The sequence below is a fragment of the Rhinoderma darwinii genome, chromosome 3, assembly GCF_050947455.1.
Source record: "Rhinoderma darwinii isolate aRhiDar2 chromosome 3, aRhiDar2.hap1, whole genome shotgun sequence".
Classification (NCBI taxonomy): Eukaryota; Metazoa; Chordata; class Amphibia; order Anura; family Rhinodermatidae; genus Rhinoderma; species Rhinoderma darwinii.
Window position 1 is genome coordinate 27,631,173 of NC_134689.1, and position 23,644 is coordinate 27,654,816.

At 40.9% G+C, this 23,644-nt stretch overlaps 1 protein-coding gene across 2 annotated transcripts in view; it reads right to left on the bottom strand.

Moving 5' to 3' along the window:
* Positions 1-23,644, bottom strand: part of RNF213 (ring finger protein 213) — a 223,487-nt gene that overhangs the window by 84,386 nt on the left and 115,457 nt on the right. The window contains exons 24-33 of one of the 2 annotated variants that reach the window (XM_075856189.1): positions 20,988-22,143; positions 20,560-20,753; positions 18,988-19,143; positions 14,405-17,962; positions 14,127-14,263; positions 7,268-7,363; positions 3,587-3,705; positions 2,543-2,650; positions 2,021-2,157; positions 1,498-1,639 (exon numbers count right to left, since the gene is read on the bottom strand). In XM_075856189.1, coding sequence (XP_075712304.1) covers positions 1,498-1,639; positions 2,021-2,157; positions 2,543-2,650; positions 3,587-3,705; positions 7,268-7,363; positions 14,127-14,263; positions 14,405-17,962; positions 18,988-19,143; positions 20,560-20,753; positions 20,988-22,143 — 5,803 coding nt within the window. Of the gene's footprint in view, positions 1-1,497; positions 1,640-1,936; positions 2,158-2,542; positions 2,651-3,586; positions 3,706-7,267; positions 7,364-14,126; positions 14,264-14,404; positions 17,963-18,987; positions 19,144-20,559; positions 20,754-20,987; positions 22,144-23,644 lie in introns of both variants that reach the window. The other variant, XM_075856188.1, reaches the window with a different exon arrangement.

Consider the following 23,644-nt stretch of genomic DNA (forward strand, 5'->3'; position numbering starts at 1 on the left):
CACACCGTTGTATGAAATCTTCAATTTCTTGGCAATTTCTCGCATGGAATAGCCTTCATTTCTAAGAACAAGAATAGACTGTCGAGTTTCACATGAAAGCTCTCTTTTTCTAGCCATTTGGAGAGTTTAATCGAACCCACGAATGTAATGCTCCAGATTCTCAACTAGTTCAAAGGAAGGGCAGTTTTATAGCTCCTCTAAACAGCAAAACTGTTTACAGCGGTGCTAACATAATTGCACAAGGGTTTTCAAATCATCCATTAGCCTTCTAACACAGTTAGCAAACACAATGTACCATTAGAACACTGGAGTGATGGTTGCTGGAAATGGGCCTCTATACACCTATGTAGATATTGCATTAAAAACCAGACGTTTGCAGCTAGAATAGTCATTTAGCACATTAACAATGTATAGAGTGTATTTCTGATTAATATAATGTTATCTTCATTGAAAAATACTGTGCTTTTCTTTCAAAAATAAGGAAATTTCTAAGTGACCCTAAACTTTTGAACAGTAGTGTAGGTTCGGGAGGATATCATTATAATGCAACATAGCTTTAGCAGTGCGCCATACTGTCAAAGCTATTTTATGTAAGGGGAGTAATGCTGTAGATCTTGTAAACTGAGGGTACTCCAAGTAACTAACAAGCGTGTTTCCAGCCACTAGAGAGGCCAGGTATCTAGATGAGTCTAACAGAGGTTCACTCAAAAACCAGTCTCCAATGCCTCTCAATTGGCCCGCTAAGTAATAAATGTGCAAGTCAGACAATGCCGTTCATGTTCTAATCTTACACCTCTCCTCACTAATCATGACATAATCCAATCAGGGTCATTCACTTTTGGCCTGCAGTACGATAAAAACTCGGACAGGGCAGCATATAAATATTTGTCAGAATTATAATTCAATCTACTTAATTTTCTGGGTCTACAATCTCGAGATGGATGACATCACTCTTTTGCGCCCTTGAAATTCTTTGGGGATACTCAATGATTTTTTTCTGTGTAGATCTCAGATGCAGCATTTTGACCAATGTGCCATGGAAAAAGAAGTGGGGCTGGCTGACTCTAGAACACAGCTGTAAGAATTCAGCCACCTTCTTACCTGACTACCTTTAACATGCCAGAGACCACACTCCGGGTGAAAGCATTTTTTTTTCCACTTTATTTTAATATAGTACTGTATGTCCATTCCATTTTGTCCTTTAGCTTTTGTACTCACAAACTTAGGATATTCGCCTAGCCAAGAACAGCAGTCAGCCGAGTCTCTTGACATTTGGCCCACCCATATTTCCCTCTAAGAGGTGCTGCAAATGCTACTGCAGTTAATCCTCTGTTTCTCACCCAGCAATGTAAACTCACCATTAACTTTAAAATAAGGCTCATTTTGACTTTTTGATGGGGCCTTGTGATTTCTGTACATGCCCCTTGACACAAGCAACATATTAGTAAAAATATGTTACTGTTTTGTTTAAAGGCCATGTGAAAGTGAGTACCATACCTTTTAGTTCATTCTCTGTACTCAATAGGTTTATCAGGATTTCGATCCTTCTGGTGCTGCGGCTAACAAGATTCTGCTCATCTCTTAAAAGGCCTATAGCATTCTGGACACAACTTCTGATGAGAGTAGTGGTATCCAGCATCTGCAAACATGTGGAAAGGTTTAACACCAAAGTCAAAGTTCTATTAGTTAAAATGTCTACATTGTTGAATACAATTGGCTTAGGATATCTATTATGTTCACTGTAAATAATGAAACGCAGCAACTGATCTACAAATCTTAATTTCCTTTCCACACATAGTTCATACATTGTTCACACTAGAGTCCTAATATTCCTTTCCACATGTCTTAGGATTTTTAAACAGTCAGTCATTCATTCATTGATATTAATATGAATTACATTAAAAAAAAAAAAAAGGGAAAAAAACAGTATTCATACATTCTCAAAAGGGGGTGGTGACAAATCTGCCGCCTCCTCATGTTTCTTATTCATTTCAGCTACGGTTCCTATTTTATTATTTACTTCTTGATCTATTTCCATTAAGTTGTCATCCTGTAAAAGGTTGCGGTCATCGGATACAAAATCTTCTACTTCCATTGCTGTTACTTTGGCCAGATTTTTATTTTCATCATCCCTTGCAGATGCATTTGTTTCAGGTGCTGAAAAAGTAGATGCACTAGGTTTAAAAACTTAGAAGTTAGCTTCAGAAAATAGAAACATAATTAAAGCGAAGATTAGAATAAAACGGGGTGCGGGTGACATACACCCCTGTGTTCTAAAGGAATTTAGAACAGTGATAGATATATTCTGATATAAGGATTCTATAGTGACAGGGTCTATTCCACGGGACTGGCACATAGCAAATGTGGTGCCAATATTTAAAAAGGGGTCAAAAAGTGAGTCCAGAAACCACAGGAGCAGAAAAACAGAAGTTTCGTTTGTGCGTGCTGTAGGTCATCTGTCACATGGGATGCATCATTAAATATTGACAAGTTTATTAATTATTTTTAAAATGTTTTTAACGTTGACATTTGTCATGCTTACCTGCAGCATGGAATAGCTGGCTAATGGTGAACTTCAGAAGTGCGGTTACATCTGTCACTATATCTTTAGATTTCCTTAAATCATCAATGTGTACAGATTGCCACAAACCTAACAGAGAAAGATAATATGTTTAAAGGAATTGGCTGCAGAGGTCACGCAAGTTAACGTGATGTCATCGCTGCAGCTCAGCAACAAAGACCGATAGGGAGCACCGGAGCAGCAGCGAGGACTAGAGTGGATTTAAAAGGTAAGTAATGCTTCTTTCATTATTTAATACCATATTCCCCCCTTGGCTCGTTCTTTCTTGATCCCGGACAGTTTAAATGCACTGCATCCTATATAGTATCTACAAGATGAGTGTTAAATAGTATAACAGAGAAGTCATGTTTTATAAATGAAAGTTCCAATGATCTGCTAGTTTAAAAAAACAATAAAAATATATTTGATGAGTGAATGCAATCTGTTTTTCTTTGCATGGCTCTTTTTTTCCTTCCTGGAAATAAACAATAAAGATTCCTATTGGAGATTTTGAAAACTGAAATGAACTGATACAGAAAGTTTATTGGACAATTGTATAGCTTTTTACTATACAATTAATAAAAGTTTTTTTTATGAAACCATAATAGCCCCTCTGCAGGGGTAGTCCACAGGAAAAAAAAAAACATAAACATAACATTGGTCTTTTAATGTAAAAGTAAAGCACTTACTAAATAGTTTGCCAACATACATCTATGAATAGAATACTCGTCATACATATAAAGAAGAACCCAAACTACTCATAATGTAGAATGGGGCCCAAAGTTCATCACTCAGGAGCATATTTAACAGAGCAAGAGTCACCCGGCAAAGATTCAGTTTGTTGCCCTAGCCCTGCATCTAAATGCACTGGCCAAGGCAGAGAGGCCTGTTGCTACCGCACCCCTTGCCATCCAGCTCCTATGTCACATGGCCTGCCGACCGCCAGCCCCTCCCCACTACATACACTCCTGAACATAGTGTATTTTAGAAAGTCATTTTCTGAGAATCCCTTTAAATATGTCTTACCTCCACGGAAGCCCACATAAGATGTTCCACCTTTGATTCTCGGGAGCTTGGTTATAAAGTAGACAAAGACACAATTTTCATGGAGATTTAACTTGTTTATTTCATTCACAGCAGAGTACCTAAGGATAGGAATCATAAACACAATTTGAGCAAATCACGTAGTTTGATATCATCTTCTTTTTTTCTTAGGCCACAGCTTATCTATGATCCAGACAAAGATTCCGCTGGTCTTGCCTAATTGGTGTGAAAGCCTTGCAAAATTGATGCACATTGATGCATCAGCATTTTAGCAATATCAAGTGTTTATATTTTGTAATTTATTTTTTTTGTTTGATATTAAATTTGACCCACAATTTACAAAACATACGTGAAAAAGAATCAAACATTGTTCATGCATTACAAGAAGGGGAAGGGGCAGCGGGGGTAGGCTTTTAAAAGCCAAGAGGGGTAGGAAAAGAACATGGCAAAGAATAACTGAGTATAGCATTGCAATATATGCGTTCAAAATATTAAACATGTTGAAGAAATCAACAACCACCATTTCAGCCATCTACTGCTGCATGGATGGGAGATAAAAAGTAAGGAGAGATAATGCCACAGTTGAAACTTCAGTCACAGAAACCTGCATTTAAGGCTTCGTTCACAACTGCGTCAGGGCTCCGTTCAAGGGTTCCATGGGAGCTTTCCGTCAATACCATTACACTATTTCTTCTGTCAAAATACTTGCACAACAGAGACAAACAGAAACCATTTGCACCGTATCCATCACCATTGAAATCAATGGTGATGCAAATGAAAACCTACGGTTCCATTCATAGGTTCCCCTGACGGAAAGCTCAGACGGAAACCTTGAACGGAGCCTAACTCAGTAACGGTCACTTTGGGGGTAGCCAGATGCTATTTCCCCTCACATTCTGTCACCTAGCAAAGTATTAATGCAATTAAGCTTCCAAATGATAAACAGTCAGGGATTAAGGATAGCTTGAAAAAAGGTCCATGGAAGCTACGAAGACGAATCATTATCTGGGGTATCTGGAGATATAGAACTGCTCCAATTTACAAGTGTGGGCAACGAAGTTAATCACCTTAGAGATGGAAGAGGTGACTGAAGCTTTTTTTACTTTCAGCAGTAGCTAGCCGAGCTGCAAAAATGTTATGACAAATAGAACTAGGGGGACGTTGGTTCACAATCAGGAAGCAAACCACCAATGCTGGATCAGGATACATAAAGTGGTGAGTCACTACATATTAAGGTGAAGATCGAGGACCAGAAAGAACTAGTAACTGGGCAAGACTAACATATATCGAAATACGTCCTTTTAAAACTGCATCCCCTCTGGCAGGTCTCTGAGTGAGTGTTGACCATTTCAGCAAAGTTACAAGAAGTTAAATACCATCTGAGAAAAAGTTTCTGATTTTGTAAACTTTTAAAAAGGTCAAATCTAACAGCAGTGGAGCACAGTAAAATTCTAGGTCTAAAGCAGGGGTCTCAAACTCGGCCGGGTAAGTGGGCCGCATATAGAAAAAATGGGAAGTTGATGGGCCGCATTACTTTCAAATTTGATACAATACAAAATTATTGTTAATCAATTAGTTATTTGAACTACTATAACACTATATTACTAGAATAATAATACTACATTACTATAATAATAGCGCTAGGTTTAAAATTTGAGATATTTCTCCAATCTTATTTCAACAATCCAGCTTTCCAGTTTAAGTGTCGCTAAATGCAGTTCGGCGGCTCAGTTAGCACACATGTCTAGATTGGGCAGCCCCTTTTTAGATAGTGCCGCAGTGCCCTCTGTGGATGCTGCCGCAGTGCCCTCTGTGGATGCTGCCGCAGTGCCCTCTGTGGATGCTGCCGCAGTGCCCTCTGTGGATGCTGCCGCAGTGCCCTCTGTGGATGCTGCCGCAGTGCCCTCTGTGGATGCTGCAGCAGTGCCCTCTGTGGATAATGCAACACACCCCTAGGTAAGGCCACAGTGCCCTCTGTAGATGAGGCTGCCACAGTGCCCTCTGTAGATGAGGCTGCCACAGTGCCCTCTGTAGATGAGGCTGCCACAGTGCCCTCTGTAGATGAGGCTGCCACAGTGCCCTCTGTAGATGAGGCTGCCACAGTGCCCTCTGTAGATGAGGCTGCCACAGTGCCCTCTGTAGATGAGGCTGCCACAGTGCCCTCTGTAGATGAGGCTGCCACAGTGCCCTCTGTAGATGAGGCTGCCACAGTGCCCTCTGTAGATGAGGCTGCCACAGTGCCCTCTGTAGATGAGGCTGCCACAGTGCCCTCTGTAGATGAGGCTGCCACAGTGCCCTCTGCAGATGCTGCCACAGTGATGTCAGGGGCTTGCGCAGAGCTGGATTCCCGGAGCAGAGCCGCTTCTGGCACTCTGCCTGGGATTCCAGCTCTGCTCCTGACATCACTGTCCATATATGGACAGAGATGTCAGGGGCAACCCCAGAGCTGGAATCCCAGGCAGAGCGCTAGTAGGCTCTTCCTGGGACTCCAGCTGTGCTGGACATCACTGGGACTCCTGCTCTGGGGAAGCCCCTGACATCATTGTCGATGTATGGACAGCGATGTCAGAGGCTTCCCTAGAGTCCCGGAGCAGAGCCGATAATAGCGCTCTGCCCGGGACTCCGCTCTGGGGAAGACCCTGACACGCTGTCCATATATGGGCAGATATGTCAGGGAATTCCGCAGTGTCCTGTAGCAGAGCCTATACAAGCGCTCTGCCCGGAACTCCGCTCTGGGGAAGAACCTGACACACTGTCCACATATGGGCAGCGATGTCAGGGAATTCCACAGAGTCCCGGAGCAGAGCCGACACCAGCGCTGTGCTCGGGACGCCGGCTCTGGGGAAGCCCCAGACATCGCTGTTCATATGTGGACAGCGATGCCAGGGAATTCCAGAGTCTCGGAGCAGAGCGGATACTAGCGGCTGTGTGTCCCGCGGGCCGCAGATGACAGCCCCAGGGGATGCATGCGGCCCGCGGGCCGCGTGCTTGAGACCCCTGGTCTAAAGGATGCTGGACTATCCAATATGCTGGACTATTAAATAAACTAAAAAAAAAAAAGAAGAGCGGTAAGGCGGTCCTTCGGCTACTCCTAATAAAGGATAGGAAATCTGCGTAAAATTAATGTATGGTAATTATCTATCTAGTCCCCATTCAGGACAGTCCTCTTTTGGGGCTCAGAAATTACCGCAATGTAAAGTCCACAATATGCTGGAAATATAGGGGTAAGTACTTCGACAAGCCCAACACAAAATGTACATAGAGTTTGCAATAACTAAAGAGGAAATGAAAAACATAAAAGAGAAGGGAGAGAATGGAAATAAAAGAGAAAAAGGATAAAACAGACAAGAGGGGGGGAGACACCTATGTTCATGTCGGGTCATCCAATCGTGACCCAGTGAAACAGATCAAGAAGGTCCACACTGAAAGGAAGTCATCCAGGTTGTCCATGTTTGGTCAAACTGGGTTTAGGTATCCTGGATCATAGCAGTTAATTTATCCTAAATCATGATCCATAACAAGTGGGATTTCAAAATCAGTGTTAACCTTGTTAGTTTACGCTCTAATAATGTTGTTGATTTTTTTTGTCTATTGTAAGAATTTAGATTTCTCTTTTGGGGGAAATAATTATTATAGGAGACACACATTATTGTTTCAACTTACTTTGCTGATGCAACAAGATTTGCTCCTTGAGACCCTTCTTCAAAATCAGTTTGTATAATCAGTATTAGATTGCCTGATGAAGATTCTAGAAAACTCCTGTTGTAAGAAAACAAAGTAATAAATTCACCAAAATCCCAAACCGTTAAAGTGAACCTGTCAACAAGACCATGCTTCCCTAATTGAGGGCAGCATGACAGGTCCCACTGTCATAATGAATTATGTTTTACTCTAAAACGCTACCACATTTCAAAGACAACATAGCTTTAAAAGGGTTTTCCAGGATTTAAATGATGGCCAAATCCCTTCACTATTTACAGTCACAGTGGTAAATCTGCACATGCGGTAGTGCAAGGTACTGCAAGACAGCAGTGCCTGTGTAAGCAATGCAGAGGCGGAAGCTATGCAGTCGTCGATGCCGAAAGCAGAAGACTCCAATCACTGATTAGCTTTCTGTGGATAGGTCATCAGTATTAGCCCCATCCTGGACAACCCCTTTAATAATTTGTCTGGATCACTGATGGCAGACCTGGAGGTCTTTAATAAAGTCTCTGGTTGCCATGGAAAATTTAATTCGGGGGGGGGGGGGGCTAATTGGGTGACAGAGGAAGGGAGGTCACTCTGTCACCCAATTAGCCCCCCAGCAATTAAATTGCGGGGGTGAGGGGCTTATTGGCTGTCATGGCAACCAGGGAACACAAATGCCGTGTTCAATAGGGACTTAGGCATCTAAATGGTTAGACAGAGGAAGGGAGGTCACTCTAACCATTTAGATGCCCAAGTCCCTATTGAACACGGCATCTGTGGGGATAAACCGGCAGCATCTGAGTTTTTCCCATCCTGGCCGTTGCAAAACGGATGTCGCTGCGTACGCAGCTCCAGAGCCTGCGCTGCCTTGTAAAATGTACCTCGGATGTCACCAAAGGGTTAATCAGTTTCTGCAAAAACAGTAGGTGATAACAAAAAAACATATAACATGTCCATGATCCCAGGAGAAAAACAACAACTAGAACAAAGGTCTAGAACACAAAAGAGGGCGGGATTTGTGTCCCCGAAAGAATTCCACGAGAAATGGATTTTACAGCGGTACAAAAATCTAATTTTCTAGTTAATATCATTGGAAAAACAGCACCATGGGATGTCCTAAAGCAGTCTTAGAAGGAGGGAAAAGTAAAATATAAAATTAAACAGCCATGCGATCCACCTAATACACAGGTGCCTGCAGCACCTTTTGACCCAGACTGGCATCAGAGGAGGCCAAAGAATGGATTTGGTAGAAGTCTGTGATGGTGGGCTCCGAAAGCCTAGGTAACAGCCTTGCAAACCTGAGCGACTGAAGCTTGGTGCCTTACTGCTCAGGAGGCACCAACAGCCCTTGTGGAATGAGCAGTGACCCGAAGGGGAACAACTATACCCTTGGACCGTTTAGCCCCCAAAATTACAGACTAGATCCACAGAGCTATGTTGGCCTTGAAAGCCGTCAAACCCTTACGCGGTCCTTCAGGAAGAACAAAAAGAATCAGAGTGCCCTAAGGGGTCTGTCGCACGCAGACAGATGCAGGCTGCTTTTATCACAATGAGATAGTGAAGAGCCCGTTCCCTCAGATGGGAAGGGGAGGGACAAATAGAAGAAAAGACAATCTATTCATTGATGTGGAGGACAGAGACCACTTTTGGTAGAAAAGGCAGGACAGGACGGAACACCACTTATGGATAATTAGGAAAAGAGATTTACAGGATAGAGCAGCCAATTACAAAATCTAGGAAAATAACAGCCTGAAGGAAAGACCCTTCCCAGGAAAGAAGACACAGTGAAATTTCCTGCAATGTAGGATCCTTGAAACTGTTCCGACTGGGGAACTGGGACGATCACTCCCGGATGGAGAATGTAAGGAAAAAGCCTTGAGAAAAGCAAAAGTTTGATTCGGCGCACAAGCCCGAGTCGACAGAGAAAACCGCCCTGGGGAAAGGTCTTGAGAATTGTATCCTGTAACCTGTAGTTGTCTACGTGAGCAAGCAATGTCTCCTGAAAGGAAAGAATTTACCCCCCCCCCCCACACACACACTCAAAACGCAGACTCGAGTGGGAAGACACCTTCAGGATGAGGATGTCTTGAAAGTGCAGGGCTTTCAGGACACTGTTGCCAAGTGGGTTAAAGCTTAAACAAAGGGGGTCTGGAGTCGATGGGACGGCTACATCTCTGACCTCTTGAAGGAAAATTACCTCTGCAAGGAAAAGTTAGGAAAGGATCAAAATCTTTGTGAATGGACTGAAGACTGTGCCAAGAACGGTTCTGAGGCAGTTGCTTCAGGAATAATTTAATGCAGAAATTTACCGAAGAGTCTGCCCCCAACAAAAAGCTTTTAATAAGGGCTTTTTTGGAAGCAGGGACTGTCGCCCAAGACTTTAGCCAAATTGAACATCAGATAGCTATTGAATCAGCCGATGCTCTGGCAGCAAAACGGGCTGACTCAAGTAAGACTTTTGAAGCATGCACATTCTGAGATGCCAGATCAGCTGGCTTCTCCTGCGGCGCCCCTTCTGAGATATCGTAGTGAGTTATTTTTCCCATACTGAACAGGCTTCTCTGACCCAGGAAGAAGAAAATACTGGGTGCAGGGCAGAACATGCCGCCACAAAGACAGACTTGGCCTGTGAGTCCATTTTTTTGTCAAGGGAATCACTAAGCGATGCTGAAACTGACAGAGGAATGGTAGTGCTTTTAGACAACAGCAAAATAGGTGGATCTATGAAGGAGAAATGGTCCATCTTGAAACAGAATTCTCTTGGAAAGAAAAGATTCATGTATTTTGAAACAGATAAGCACCTATCAGGGTGTTTCCATTCCTTAAATAGTAGTTCCTAAAATTCGCTATGGTTTGTATATAGTAGCCTCTGGAGCCATTAATGGCATAGGGGTGCATTTTCCTGAGAGGGTGTGGAGGAGTCATCCTTAACATGTAAGGTGACTCTGACAACACGAATGGCAGCTGTTGACTGTGATTGGAAATTAGAGGATCCTCCAGAAAAAAAAAAAAAGGACTCATCCTAATGGGAAGCAGCTTCTTCATTACTGGTCCTAACCTTGGACCATTGGGAAGAAGCGGAGTTAGAAGTAGGACCTGTCCCTTGCTGTCCTGAGTCTTTTATGTGATCTCCCATGGGACGCAGACTGTGTGGTCTCTAGGAGAGAGGTCGGCAGGACATTAATCTGGGCCACTCCATAGAAAGGCATGCGCTCCAAAGACTCAACCATAGTATAGGAGAGTTTGGAAATGTCCGCTAGGGTCTAGGAACAGCACCCTGCTCAGTCAGGGGGTGCTACATCCTGATGGGGCAAGCATTCTGGGATGTTCTAAATGCAGGCAAAATGGGGTCAGGCTGGCCACAGGTGAAATTATTTTGTCACAAGTATAGTACGTAACCGTGCTCCCCTGGTCGGCTACCTGCAGACATGTTATTAAAGGACAGGGACAGACAGATATTAGTGACTGAGGGAAAAGTGACCGCTGGTGGAACCCCACCTAGCACAGAAAAAAAACTAAATGACTCTCTGTAAGCACAAACATTCCCCCCCCCCCCCCCTGCAATAGGGAAACAGCCAACAGGGCTAGCCTACCAGATCCCAAGGTACTAAAGAAGACACCAAGGAGCTCTAAAATGACACTGGGGCAGCCGTAATGGGGCTGAAGCAGGAGCGATCCTGAGATGATGCAACAGATGACTTTCCTGCAACCCTGCGCTTTGAAGCGAGCAACAAGTGCCACAGGGAACCACCCTCCAACAGACTCCACCCCGTACACAGCCAGAACGGCAGAGCAAGCTGTTCGATAGGTCAGGGAAGGACACGTGACGCTAGCAGGGTCATACAGCCGTAGAAGTTGTGACCTAGGCCGCTAAAAAGCCAGGGGCTAACTTTAAAAAGGCCCCAACTAGAGGCATAGCTGAAATAAGCGGCGCACCGCGCCACACTTTTCAGCGCTCCAGGAATAGCCTTGAAATTGGCCAAAATACTCCTAAACACATATTGGTTCCCCACCCCAGTTAAAAAAGGTCCTTCTTATTTCCTCAAACAAGGACTCTTAAGGCAGTCTTGAGAAAGACAGGGATTGTCGCAGTGGGGTCATATCATACTCACCCTCCGAAATCTTTGGGTGTATGCAATTTCACCTCTTCAGTAACCTTGCACATATAGTGGGCTACTGGCACTCCACCTGCGTATTCAGAAAATGTGTTAGGTGACTGGCAGTGAGGGAAGCGCAGTGCAGAGAACTGCCTGGTTTCCCGGCACCTGCAGGTAGTTGACTAGGCTAGCAATCCAGGCTGACAATCCACCTGAAGCTAAGGAGAAAATAAAAAAATAAATAAAACTAAAATGAGAATCCGGTCATGTCTGCCTCCTACACTAGACTAAAACTGAAGTCAGTGTCTGTAAAAAGGGTATGGCCTATCTGGCCCTCCTAGTGGCAAGAGCCTATACCCATGGTGCCGTGTCCCAAAATGATATTAACAAAAAATAAGCTTTTCCTGCTTTTCTCGGTTGCCAGCTGCTCCTAGTTACATCATAGTACTGATTTTGTGAGTATTACCAGCAAAGATTTGACAATGTTAAAACAAGGATTTAAAAATATATTTAAAAAAAGTACATAGGCATTATTGTATATACATACAGGGCCACCATCAGGGAAGTATAGCTAGTACTGCTGTTTGGGGCAATGGGTTTACCGATAAACCAGCGAACCCCAGCTGTTTGATACCGATTCCAGGCCCTGAAGGTTCAATATTAAGTTCACTGGATCTTGATGGAGGAAGGAAGGGAAAAAGAGAACCGGAGAGGAGGAGAAGCAGTCTACTTACACAGCCGTCCTTCCCTCCCTGCAACCTGGAGTAGCTGCTTCAATAATGAGTACATCCTATGTGGTTCAGTAGGTGTTGCTGAGCTTAAAAAGGGAGACATCTGTTTGTTAAGTTCCTTTTTACAGGCAGATATTCTGTCCATTAAACCAGCGCTGATCGACAATACAGCATCGGTGATTGTTTGCTCTATTCAAACGGACCTATTATTGCAAGTATGACGAGCGATCGTTAATACGATCACATTTTGCATCTTGTCTGCAGCACATCCCCTATTTACACAGAGAGATGTGCTGCCGACTAGCAACCATTTTTCCGGCCGCATTAAAGAACCGATCAGCCAACGAACAAGAATGCAAGATACTGTGTGATATATGATTGGGGAGGAACATGTGATAAACTTAAATGCAGACTGTATAATTCATTATTAACTCTTTCGGTTTAAGATCCGGCATTACATACCTGGGGTCAGAGGGATATGTGAATGCCGTTTTGCTAGATCCTTTATGCCATACCCAGGGCTGGTACAGAAGTTTCTTTGCTGATAATACTGTTATGATACTGTGTGCACATGGTAAGGTGAGCTTATTCCATCTGTTCACATGTTGTGGTGCTGTATGGTGGTGTCTGTTGCTGCAGTGCTGCATTTGTGGGGGGACATAGCCCAGAGCCAAGGAGGCTTGGCACGGTCTGATGGAATGCGTGCTTTTGGGCCCCTGGGTTGCTCCCTCTGCAGGAGCAGTGCTGCGGTGGCCGCCATTCGGTGCTGCAACCGCTAGAGCAGGGACCCACTTTAAAAGAGGTCGCCGTGTAGTGGCAAGTGGGCTTATACAGTTTGATCAAAATGTTAACTAAGAACCTCATGTTCATGTTTAGAAATTATGCCTAGCGGCTCAGATCAACGTATACATTGTGGATTGTGCGGTCCATGTCTTTTTCCTCTTCATATTGCCATATATACTGTGTGTTATATCTAGGGTGCGGTAGAGGAGGAATAATTCTTTGTGCTAGATGCTGGGTGCTGTGTGCTGACGGTTGGGGTGTATGTAAAAGATATTAGGTTGACTGATTGTTAGGCTAAATGTTATCAGATACAATTCCTCCACAAACAGTCATGTTCGGCTCAACTTAACATAAATGTTAAATCGGTACAGTAGAGCATGGGAGATTAGCAGCTGAGAGACACGAACACCGGCTCTCTGTAGAGGAAACAGACAGGTAAAAGATAAATCTGTCAAATCCATGATTCCTTGCGGCAACCTTTGTGGGAGGTTTTTTGAGGCCCTGCAGTCATTTTATTGCCTGTAGATTCCAACAGCATGTCTAATTTGTACAGGGATACTGAAGCTGATAGAATAATGCCGTCAGGACTGGGTCCGTGAAGTTTCTGTTTTTCTTAGAGGAAAAATAGCGCAGCAGACTTTGCTATTCTTGTCAACAATGAGAAACAAGCACTTGACGGAACAGACTCCAATACCAGAGCCTAAAGTGTACCTCTTGCTCATAAAAACAGAACTTGATGCAAGGCTTACTGAAATCTTAATTCTTGCACTATATTCCATCAGAAGATTTTAACTTTGTTCCACAGATATTGCAGCGCTGCATGCTGTGCATAATGTGAAGTGGAGACAGAGCCACACACTCCCTGTAAACAATTACCATGCCCAGTAGACTGACCAGAATGTTGTGCTAATGGAGAAGTCAGGTAAGGTACAGACGTTGTTTTCTTAAACCTCTGGCCAGTTTTATCTTTTCACAATCAGTAGAGTCTATCCATAATGTATCCTGAAATGTTTCAACTACGCAGATATAAACAAATTTCTCCAGTACTGAAAGTAATTTACAAGGCAATTTCTTCAGATTTTCTCCACAGAAAAAGAGCCCTGGAGCAAAGTGAACTATAATTGCATCTGTATACTTGGACACATTTTATACAGCTCAGTAAATTCAAAATGTTGTGTCCTTAATAACACATAAGGCCGATGATTGAATTATGTCCCAACTTACCGAATTTTTTTCAAGAATGAGAATTCGGTGTCAAACTGCTGAAGGGACAAGATTTCAATGTTGCTGATATTGTTTTGTAATTCACCTTCTAAAATCTTTTGGTCAGCAGAGGTAAGAAGGCGTGAAAATGTTGTTATCTAAACAGAAAGTTAGAGTTTACTGCTCTTATTGGTGTTAAATCAAATCATATTTTAGTATTGTTAAATGTCAAGGCAATACAATATAACACAAGTCAAGACACTAAAGTAAACTAATAAAGAATATAAAAAAATTATTACCTCTGTGAAAATGGTGGGATTGTCACATGCAGAATTTGTGTGTGAACAGAGGAAGTCTAGTAAGGAGCCATGATGTTGTTTCTTGAAGTACTGGTCAATTAATTCTTGGTTGCTAAACCGGATTACAGAATCGGGTGTAGCACATTTAAGTAGAACATTTTTTGCCTTTTTCTTGACATTTTTTATATCTTCGGCATCAGGCTGTGTTTGATTCATATTTTGTAATACTTGAAGTACAACCGAGGCACATGTGTCTGAGTGGTAGCCAATAAAAACATCAGAAGGACTGTATGTATGATTTTTTACCCAGAGGTGGTTTACACGGTTACTAGTGAAACGTTCTACCCAAGCCTCAAGCTCTCCAACAATGGCTTTGTCTTCTTTTTTCAAAAATGTGCTAATATCCAGATAATGTTTTTCCAGCCTATTGATCAGTGGAATTGGAAAGTCTTTGTACACAACATCTTTTTCTTCAATGACTATCAGTCTGAATTTTGGATGAACTCTGCACTTTACACGATGGGTACCAAGGCCCAAGTCAACATACTTTTGCCCAGCTAGGTAAACATAATATTGATTTAATGCATCATAGAGGCTTTCATACAAGTTCTGGAGATTAAGGAGAATGACCATCTGGCCAGTTTCCATACAGATCTTAACACGATTGATATTTCGACAAATCTGAGTGTACTCTTGGTCCTTTGGGAAGCTGGATCCAAATATAATTTCAGTTTGCTGGTTCTCCTTAATAAATGCTTGCTCTAGTATCTGTAATGCTGCATAGTTTTTGGTCAATATTAAGAGGTAACGGGATTCACTGTCCTCACTGTCACTTTTAATATTTTCCATCACCAGATCTATTGTATTGTAAACCTCTCCAAGATTTTTATTTTCATCTCCTATAAAAATGTCCAATGCTTTAAAATCATCTTTCCCGCTGAAATTCCGGAGGACAGCCCGAGCAATTTCATGGTCTGTCAAGATTTCCCGAGACTGTTTGGTAAAAGCAAATACCATTTTTATCAGACTGTAAAAGTCACGTAACCCAAAGAAGTCTTTTTCCTGTTTTTTTTGTGTCTGACAAACTTGCAGATACGCTTTTGCAAAGTTTTGGAAATAATTAGAGACTTTCTTAAGAATTAGTTGATCAGATGAACAGATTCCCCGTGCACTTTCAATAAGTTCTTTCTCATTGGGGTCACCTCGAGATACAAAGATTCCTCTGTTCATTTTTGCAGGATCTAAGGCCCAGTTAGAGATGCCGATAAATCCAACCTTTTTGTGTGGCAATGGGTCATCATCAATACAACCATCCTCCAACAAAGGATGAAGTGTCTTTAAAGGCATTTTGGGGGAGTCTTCAGCAAGACCTATTTCATCAAGTACAACCACAGACACATACTCTTTCACATTTTTCCCCTCCTGGAAGCGAGCACAATGCTTAAATGTGCCAATTATGCCTTCTGGAGTTGAGTGAGGGCTACACTGAAAAGATACCAAGTGTATCTGTTTAAGGTCTTTATACAGTTCTGTGTGAGCAGTCTGACCTTGCATGGCATCGGCCACAATAGTCTTTGCAAGAGACTTTGAGCTTCCGGGTTTTCCGACAAGAAATAATGGGATTTTAAGTTCAATACAGATGACCATCATAAATAAGTTTTCCTTCAAAGCAAGGTTTCTTGCAATGGTGTCTCTTAAGTTTACACCTGCTAAAAAGAGATCTTGAATGCCACTTATTTCACGTAAAATGGCAGCTTCGTCTATGTATGAATGAGGGAAACATTTACATATTTTCGCTCTGTATGATTCTTTCGTTTCTAAAGATGCATGATAGCATACACCAGCAGCTAGAACGAGAGACCAGGCTACTCTATCTTTTGGAGAAATGGTGTTTCCTTTATCCTTTAAAACATTTTTCTGATACTTCAGAAGCTTTGCATGATGGTTATAGAACCACTTAAAGACTTCTACACAGCGCTCAACATCTCTTAGACTGACAAAGCTGCATTCGTCATTTTTCGACCTCATGTAAGTCTGGGAAGTTGAGAGAACATTTGTTAACAACTCTACATTACTAGTAGAAAGCTGAATCTCTTTAGCTAAACGCTGAACAATTTGTTGTATGTATTTCTTCTCTGTTTCATTATTTAGTTGTCCAAAGTCCCATACAAGTGGCATCATGCTAGGAGGCAAAGCATGTACACGGTAAACAAGCTGTCTTAATGGGATGGACCCTAGTCTTTCTTTGGTCTCATCTGCAGATACTCTGTAACCCAGACCAGCAGATTCTAAGCGTTTGATCATTTCATCAGTGTGCTTTCGATACGGGTTGCAGGCTGCAATTATGTGTAATCCAGAATTCTCTACTAATGGCTCCCCTTCTACGGTGTGATCACACAATGCTTCTTTGATGCTACTAATGGCCTCAGTTGTATTGGCTTCATCAAAAAATAAAACAGTATCACATCCATTAGCTTTGTTAAAACATGCAATTTCTTGTGCATCCAATATCTTTTGGTAAATCATCTCAGCCGTGGTACCTCCATGAACCTTTACAAGCTTCATATTTTCTGTATCAACTAATTCCTTGCACAAATGGCATAAATACTTAATTAGCCGTGTTTTTCCACAACCAGTTTCTCCCATGATGACAACAGGAATTCCACATCGGAATCTCATCTTAATGGCCAGAATCTTGAGAATGTTGTCCATCGTAAGCTCATAAGTTTCATCAGGATCGAATGGCCATTGGATTCCTAGGACCATACATAATCGACTTATTTTCTCATCCCTGGGCAGTTTGTCAAAGTCAGTATTGAATGGCACTTTTTGAAACTTTAATCCTTCATAAAGCTGCATGGTCATAACATTCTGTTGAATTATAGTATTATCTCTGGGATTTATGGCATCTACACCTCCTGCATTATTTGGTCGTAAGTGGAATCCAATAAATGTCATGGACACATGATCATTATTAAAAAAGATATAGGGATGTGGTTCAGACTCCCACTTTTTACGCAATAAAAAGGGAGCTAGGTCTTTTTCCGTAAGTCCATCAAGGTTAATGATTTGCCTTCCTGGACTTTGATCTGCAATATCCAAAGATGGTGTAGCAAAGTCTTTTGCCATGATTATCATAAAGTTGACCACAAAGCATTTAAATCCTTGAAGTGTATCTCCAACAAATTCAAAATTACAAAAATCTGAAGACTCACAATCTTTAAGTTGGAGATTTAAAAACCAGGCAAAGTTTCTGAGTTCAGACCAAGAAGGATCAATAATTCCGCAATGCAAAAGGAATATCTGCAGACACTCTGCTGGATTTCCTTCTACACTGCCATTGTATGTAAATGTATCTAGATTCTGTTTCCTGTCAAAACGTATTAAATACTGGAATGGTCTCTGGAAACATTCACTACGGAATTCCTCAACATCCATTCCTGGATCCCCACAGTCATCTGAGATATCTTCTGTGCATTTTCTTAGAACTTCTTTTGGTGAACAACATGATATTTTGGGAAAGTAGTCAATAAAATTGTGCTGTACCATTTGAGGAGTCTGCATACAAAAATAAATATATGTAAGAGAAATGCAAATTCAAAACAGAACTATTATAAAATTGAAAAATTATTTTATATAAAGGTTGCAGAAAGTTTTATGAAAAGTCATCAATTGGACACAACTAAATAGTAAATCTTAAGATTTGCATCAAAAGTTTTTACCATCTTTAAAAAGTGTGTTTGTGTTTTAGCATATTTTAATCTCATGATTTGTGGGTTGGATAAAAAGGCTAGCATGCATTAGGTAAACAGACTATGCTATGCAGAGATTCCACTTCAGTCACAATCATTAAAAACAGACAAATTAAGGGAAGAGGGGTCAGACTAAGGCTGGGTTCACACGACCTATTTTCAGACGTAAACGAGGCGTATTATGCCTCGATTTACGCCTGAAAATATGGCTCCAATATGTCGGCAAACATCTGCCCATTCATTTCAATGGGTTTGCCGACGTACTGTGCCGACGACCTGTCATTTACGCGTCGCTGTCAAACGACGACGCTTAAAAAAGACGGCTCATCAAAAGAAGTGCAGGACACTTCTTTAGACGTAATTTGAGCCGTTTTTCATGGATTCCAATGACGAACAGCTCCAAATTACGGCTGTAAGATCCACACCGATCGCTAAAAGGAAGTGAGAAACCACATAATCGGTTGCCAATTAATTAAAAAAAACGCAAAACACATCTAGTCTTTGTATGGTTCATTGTGTGTCCTTCCGGCCTAATGTAAATGTCAGAGTGAAAAGACAGTAATTAAAAATATAAAAGTGGCTGCACTAAAAAAGGTTGTAGGACATTCGAAAAACATGGCGGCTTTCTTCCTGAAACGGTGTTACTCTTGTCCATCGGCTGGGTCTGATATTGAAGCTCAGTCCCATTCAACAGAAAAAGATACAGCCTATGGACAAGAGTAGTTCTGTTTCTGTCAGAAAAGTGACATGTTTTCCTACTCTCATACTACTCCTATAAACTACGAGCCAACCAACCAAAAAGTTGCACTTCGATAAATCAATACATCTTACAGAATTATACTGTTTTGTGAACACTGTATTTGCAGATTCCAAAATTTCAACAATGTACAGGTGACTCGGCAGACGCTTCCATATTTTTCCCTCAGAATCCATGAGATATTGCAGGACAAAAAGCTTAAACAGAAATTCTGAAATACCCTTGTTCACCTGCAGCAAAAGAAAATAACATATGAGAGAGAACTAGTAATTCTAGAAAAGTATACCTAGGTTCAGAACATTTGTGATTGTCATATATCTATATACCATGCATCATTTCAAACGAGTTAATCTTATCTTTACACTATCCCAGAAAGTACAAGAATAATCATGGCCTCCTGTCACAGTATTAAATGGTATTATGGACTTCTCTGCCACTAACACCTTGTACAAGCTAGGAGAAATATTAATTGCATAGAATCTTTCCGCCGCTTTCCAGTCCAAATGCAGAAGCAAGCAGCTAAAATGGAGCAGAGAGCTCTTAGTATTAACAGTATTGTTAATATTTGCAGAGTTAATGAGGGGTGGGCAGAGCAGGAAGGTGAAAATTCCACCAATAGCTTCAGAGCAGGAAGTGATGTCTGAGAAGGGGGGGGGGGTAATTTAAGCAACTTTTTGTGTACAGCCCAGTATTTTGTAGCAGTATTTGTTTTGCCTGTGGTGTTAAGGACCTATAGTGTACACCAATATGTGATGGGTCGGGTAGCGATTAGCGGTTTTGAAGGGAACGCAGTGCTTGTACAAGCGCTGCTTCCCGTTAATTTCTACTGCTCGTACTGTGAATCGTTGATACGCATGTAGCGGCGGTTCAGAGTATTCATTGGAGTGAGTAGGAGAAGGCTGTAATATAGTGAACCGTCAGTGTGAGCAGTAGAAATGAAGGAGAAGCAGCACTCATACGGGCGCTGTGGCCCCTTCAAAACAGCTAACCGGCAGGGGTACCAGGATTCTTACCCCGTCCGATCACATATTGATGACCTATCCTAACGATAGGCCATCAATTTTATGGGACCGGAAAACCCCTATAAGCAACCATAGAGAAAGAATTAATGGCTGAAATGTTAAGTGACCCTAGTAGGTCCATATTACTTATTCTGAAATTTTACCCAAAATTTCACTCTAAAGACACATCCTTATAATGGCCCAAACGTAGTATAGGTGTGCAAGCTTTGAATTTCATGCAGATTTTTTTCTGCCACAGATATTATACTGTAAATGGCAACAGATTTTCAGAGCAGAATCCAAAACAAATCAGCAACGTCTGAACTAACCCTGACAGTGTAAAACATCAACCCCTGACATATTGCAAAGTTTAGTTTTTCAAGATATTTAGATATTTTGTAACCTAAAAATATATAAAATAATTGAGTACGTTTTAGGAAAAGGAAATTATTTACTAACACTTTTTAATATAGTTATATGATAAAGTCTCAAGAATTTATTTTGAACTTACAACTATAGTATCTTCTGTGTTCTCAAAAGCATTCACTCAATAGTACCATTACCTTTGACAAGCATTAGACATGGAGAACATCTGTGTAATAGTTAGATATGAGGTTGAGGGCATCACCACAATGTCATACTTACAGACGATGTAATATCAATATGGAATATTATAGGGCAATTCTTCATCTTGCCATCAAGAAAAGGAAGCAAGGTTTTCAATACTTTATTTTCATCCACTTCAGGGTTAATAAGACGGATTGTTTTAAGAACTGGCCTCTCAGCTGTGAAGCTTGACACAAGCTTTTCATGAAGCCTCTTCACATACAGAGATTTTCCTGGAATAAATGTAAAGTTTTTCATACAACTGTCACCCATAAATGGTCTCATCGTACGCACATGCATTACTTGATTTCAATGCAAATAGATTTAGAATAGCTAGTGCCAGCGTTGTGATAGGGCATTATGAATTTGTGCAAAGTATATGGGGTGTATATGGCTGTAAAACATAAGTTGTATTGATAGAAAACTAACATATATAAGATTAAAATTGAAATCCAAATCTTACTTACCCACTCCTGCTCGTTTGGATGACACGATGCCAGCATTGAGTCTATTCTGAAATACGTGGGCAGCTGAAACAGTTGCATGATCGACAGTAAAATGAGTACGTAGATAATGCTGCAACTCATCAATGGGGTTTTGAGGAATCATGTGTACTTTGTGCTGGCTGAAGACAGAGGGAATGTAGCAATGTTCTCGATCAGAATTACATATGATCACCAGATGATAGTCATCATTATTTAGTGCCTGCAGCTGCTGGAATAGGTGCTCGGATTTATTTGCGGTGTCATAATTCAGTTCATCTGCATAGATTAAACTGTAAATCTTCTTGCCATTGTAACCTGGTGTTAGACACCTTCTGAAAAACAAGGCAACTTCTTCAAAGGAAGTCTGAGCCGTGCACAGCAACACTTCATCATAGGATGGCAAAGTCTCTGTAAAGCTGTGCATATAAATTGACAGAGCACAGGACAAGATCTGGGATGAGGGGCATATAACCAAATTGGGACGACCTTTGTGCAAACTTGAATGGAACTTGCGCAAAACCCATTTATTATTTTGTGTTGCTAAAGAGGCCAAGCAAGAACCTAGATCATCTAAGTCTAAACATCCTGGGAATAGGAAATTCATATAAGCCATAGAATGCTCCCAAATCATCATTAGCTTCTCCATTACACTGGTACACCTTGTAAATTTGTTTGCAAAACTCATCATGTTTGGACGGCTCTTGGTAAGAGAGTTTGTAGATCTCGTCTTTGTGTAACAGGAGTTTATTGTGTCAATTTTTTGACAGTGGGGCTTAATAAAGGACAACATTACAAGCGCCTCCTCACTGATATCACTTCTCTGAAATTGTTGGCACAGGTAAACTAACTGCTCTGCTGTGTAATAGTTGAGGTAGTAATGCTGAGACCTCTTCTTGTTCATGAATTCCAGCCACTGTTCTAACAAATTCTCCATTGTTTTGCAGATATGTGGAAGTAGAGTGGTTATTGGTCCTTGTTCTTCCAGTTTGTCAATGCCATTAACATCAAATTTCATGCAAATGCCAATTGGTGCATCGCTTGAACAGTAAATTTCTGCCTTCCAAGTTCTAAATAACATATTCCCAGCTAAATAGAGGTCAATAAATGATCCGGCAAGCCTCTGCACATTGGAAAAAATCTGGAAATAATAAGAAAACATTTCAATCAACAAATGATACGGTTTTTTTTTTTTACTTATTGTTTGCTCTAAGGGCTCTGTACACCTTAGAAGAGAATTTTTTTTTTTTAAATAAATCAATATTTTATTTAATTTAAAACAACTTTTTAAATTTTATTTTAAAAAAAATGTTTTACTTTTTAAGATACAGCTTCTATGTATACTGTTTATATAGAAGCTATTGTATTGTTCCGTCAGTCCAGCTGAACTGACGGCTCGTCCAAAAGCTGGACCTGCATGTCTCTGACAAACAGGATCCAGCGAATACCGATCAGATCTAAGCTGATGAACTTATATCTGATCGTTATTAGCTGGGGGTCAGAGATGAGCTGACGGCAGTGGCTTTGACAGAACCATACAGCTTCTATGTATATAGGATACATAGAAGCTGTATCTTAACCGCTTCATGACTGGGCCTATTTTGGTTTACTGGACGAGTGGTAATAACTCTGTAATGCTTTTACTTATTCAAGTGATTTTGAGATTGCTTTCTTTTAGCAACACATTGGACTTTATCTTAGTGGTAAATTTTGGTCAATATGTTTACTCTGTTTATAAAAAAAAAATCAAAACTGAAAATATTTTTTTTTTTAAATTTGCATTTTTCGACATTTGAAATTCTATGCTTCTAAAATGGATAATGGTACCTAACGAACTAGCAAATAAATAAGGTTGGCCACATGTCTTTTTTTTTTATGCAGGCATCATTTTTTTTTTCATTTAATTTTATTTTTAAGGCTTATAAGTTTACTAGCATTTTTTTTCAAATATTTAACAAAATGTGCAAATAAATTGCAGTGTGGCTTTGAGGGGCCTATATATTAGAAACCCCTCAAAAATCAGCCCATTTTAAAAACTGCACCCTCAAAGAATTCAAAACAACATTTAGGAAGTTGGTTAACTAAAAAGTTGAGGTGAAATTTAAATTTTTTTATTTTTTTTGCAGATATTCAATTTTAATCCATGTTTTTCAGTAACACATCAGGTGTTAACAGAAAAAGTCGATATATTGAAAAAGGCGATGTCCAGCACCCGGTGTGGTAAAATCCAAACTTTAATTCTTAACTTTAACACAAAGTAAAGACATTCCCGGGAAGAAAGCTTACACGTTTCGAACCCAACAGGTGTTAAGAATTTATTAGAATTGGGCCTTATAAAAAAATATTTTTTTTAGCTTAATGTTTTTAATTTCCACCAGGAATTCAGGAGAAAAAACACCCCAAAAAATGTTCTCCTGAGAATGGCAATACCCCATATGTGGTCATAAACTGCAGTTTGGACACATGGCAGAGCTCAGAAGGGGAGGGAGTGACATTTAGCTTTTGGAGCACAGTATTTGTTGGATTGGTTTTCTGATGCCATGTTGCATTAGCAAAGCCCTCTGAGGTACCAATACAATGGAAATCCCTAAAACATGACCCCATTTAGGAAACTATACCACTCAATGAATTAATCTTGGGAT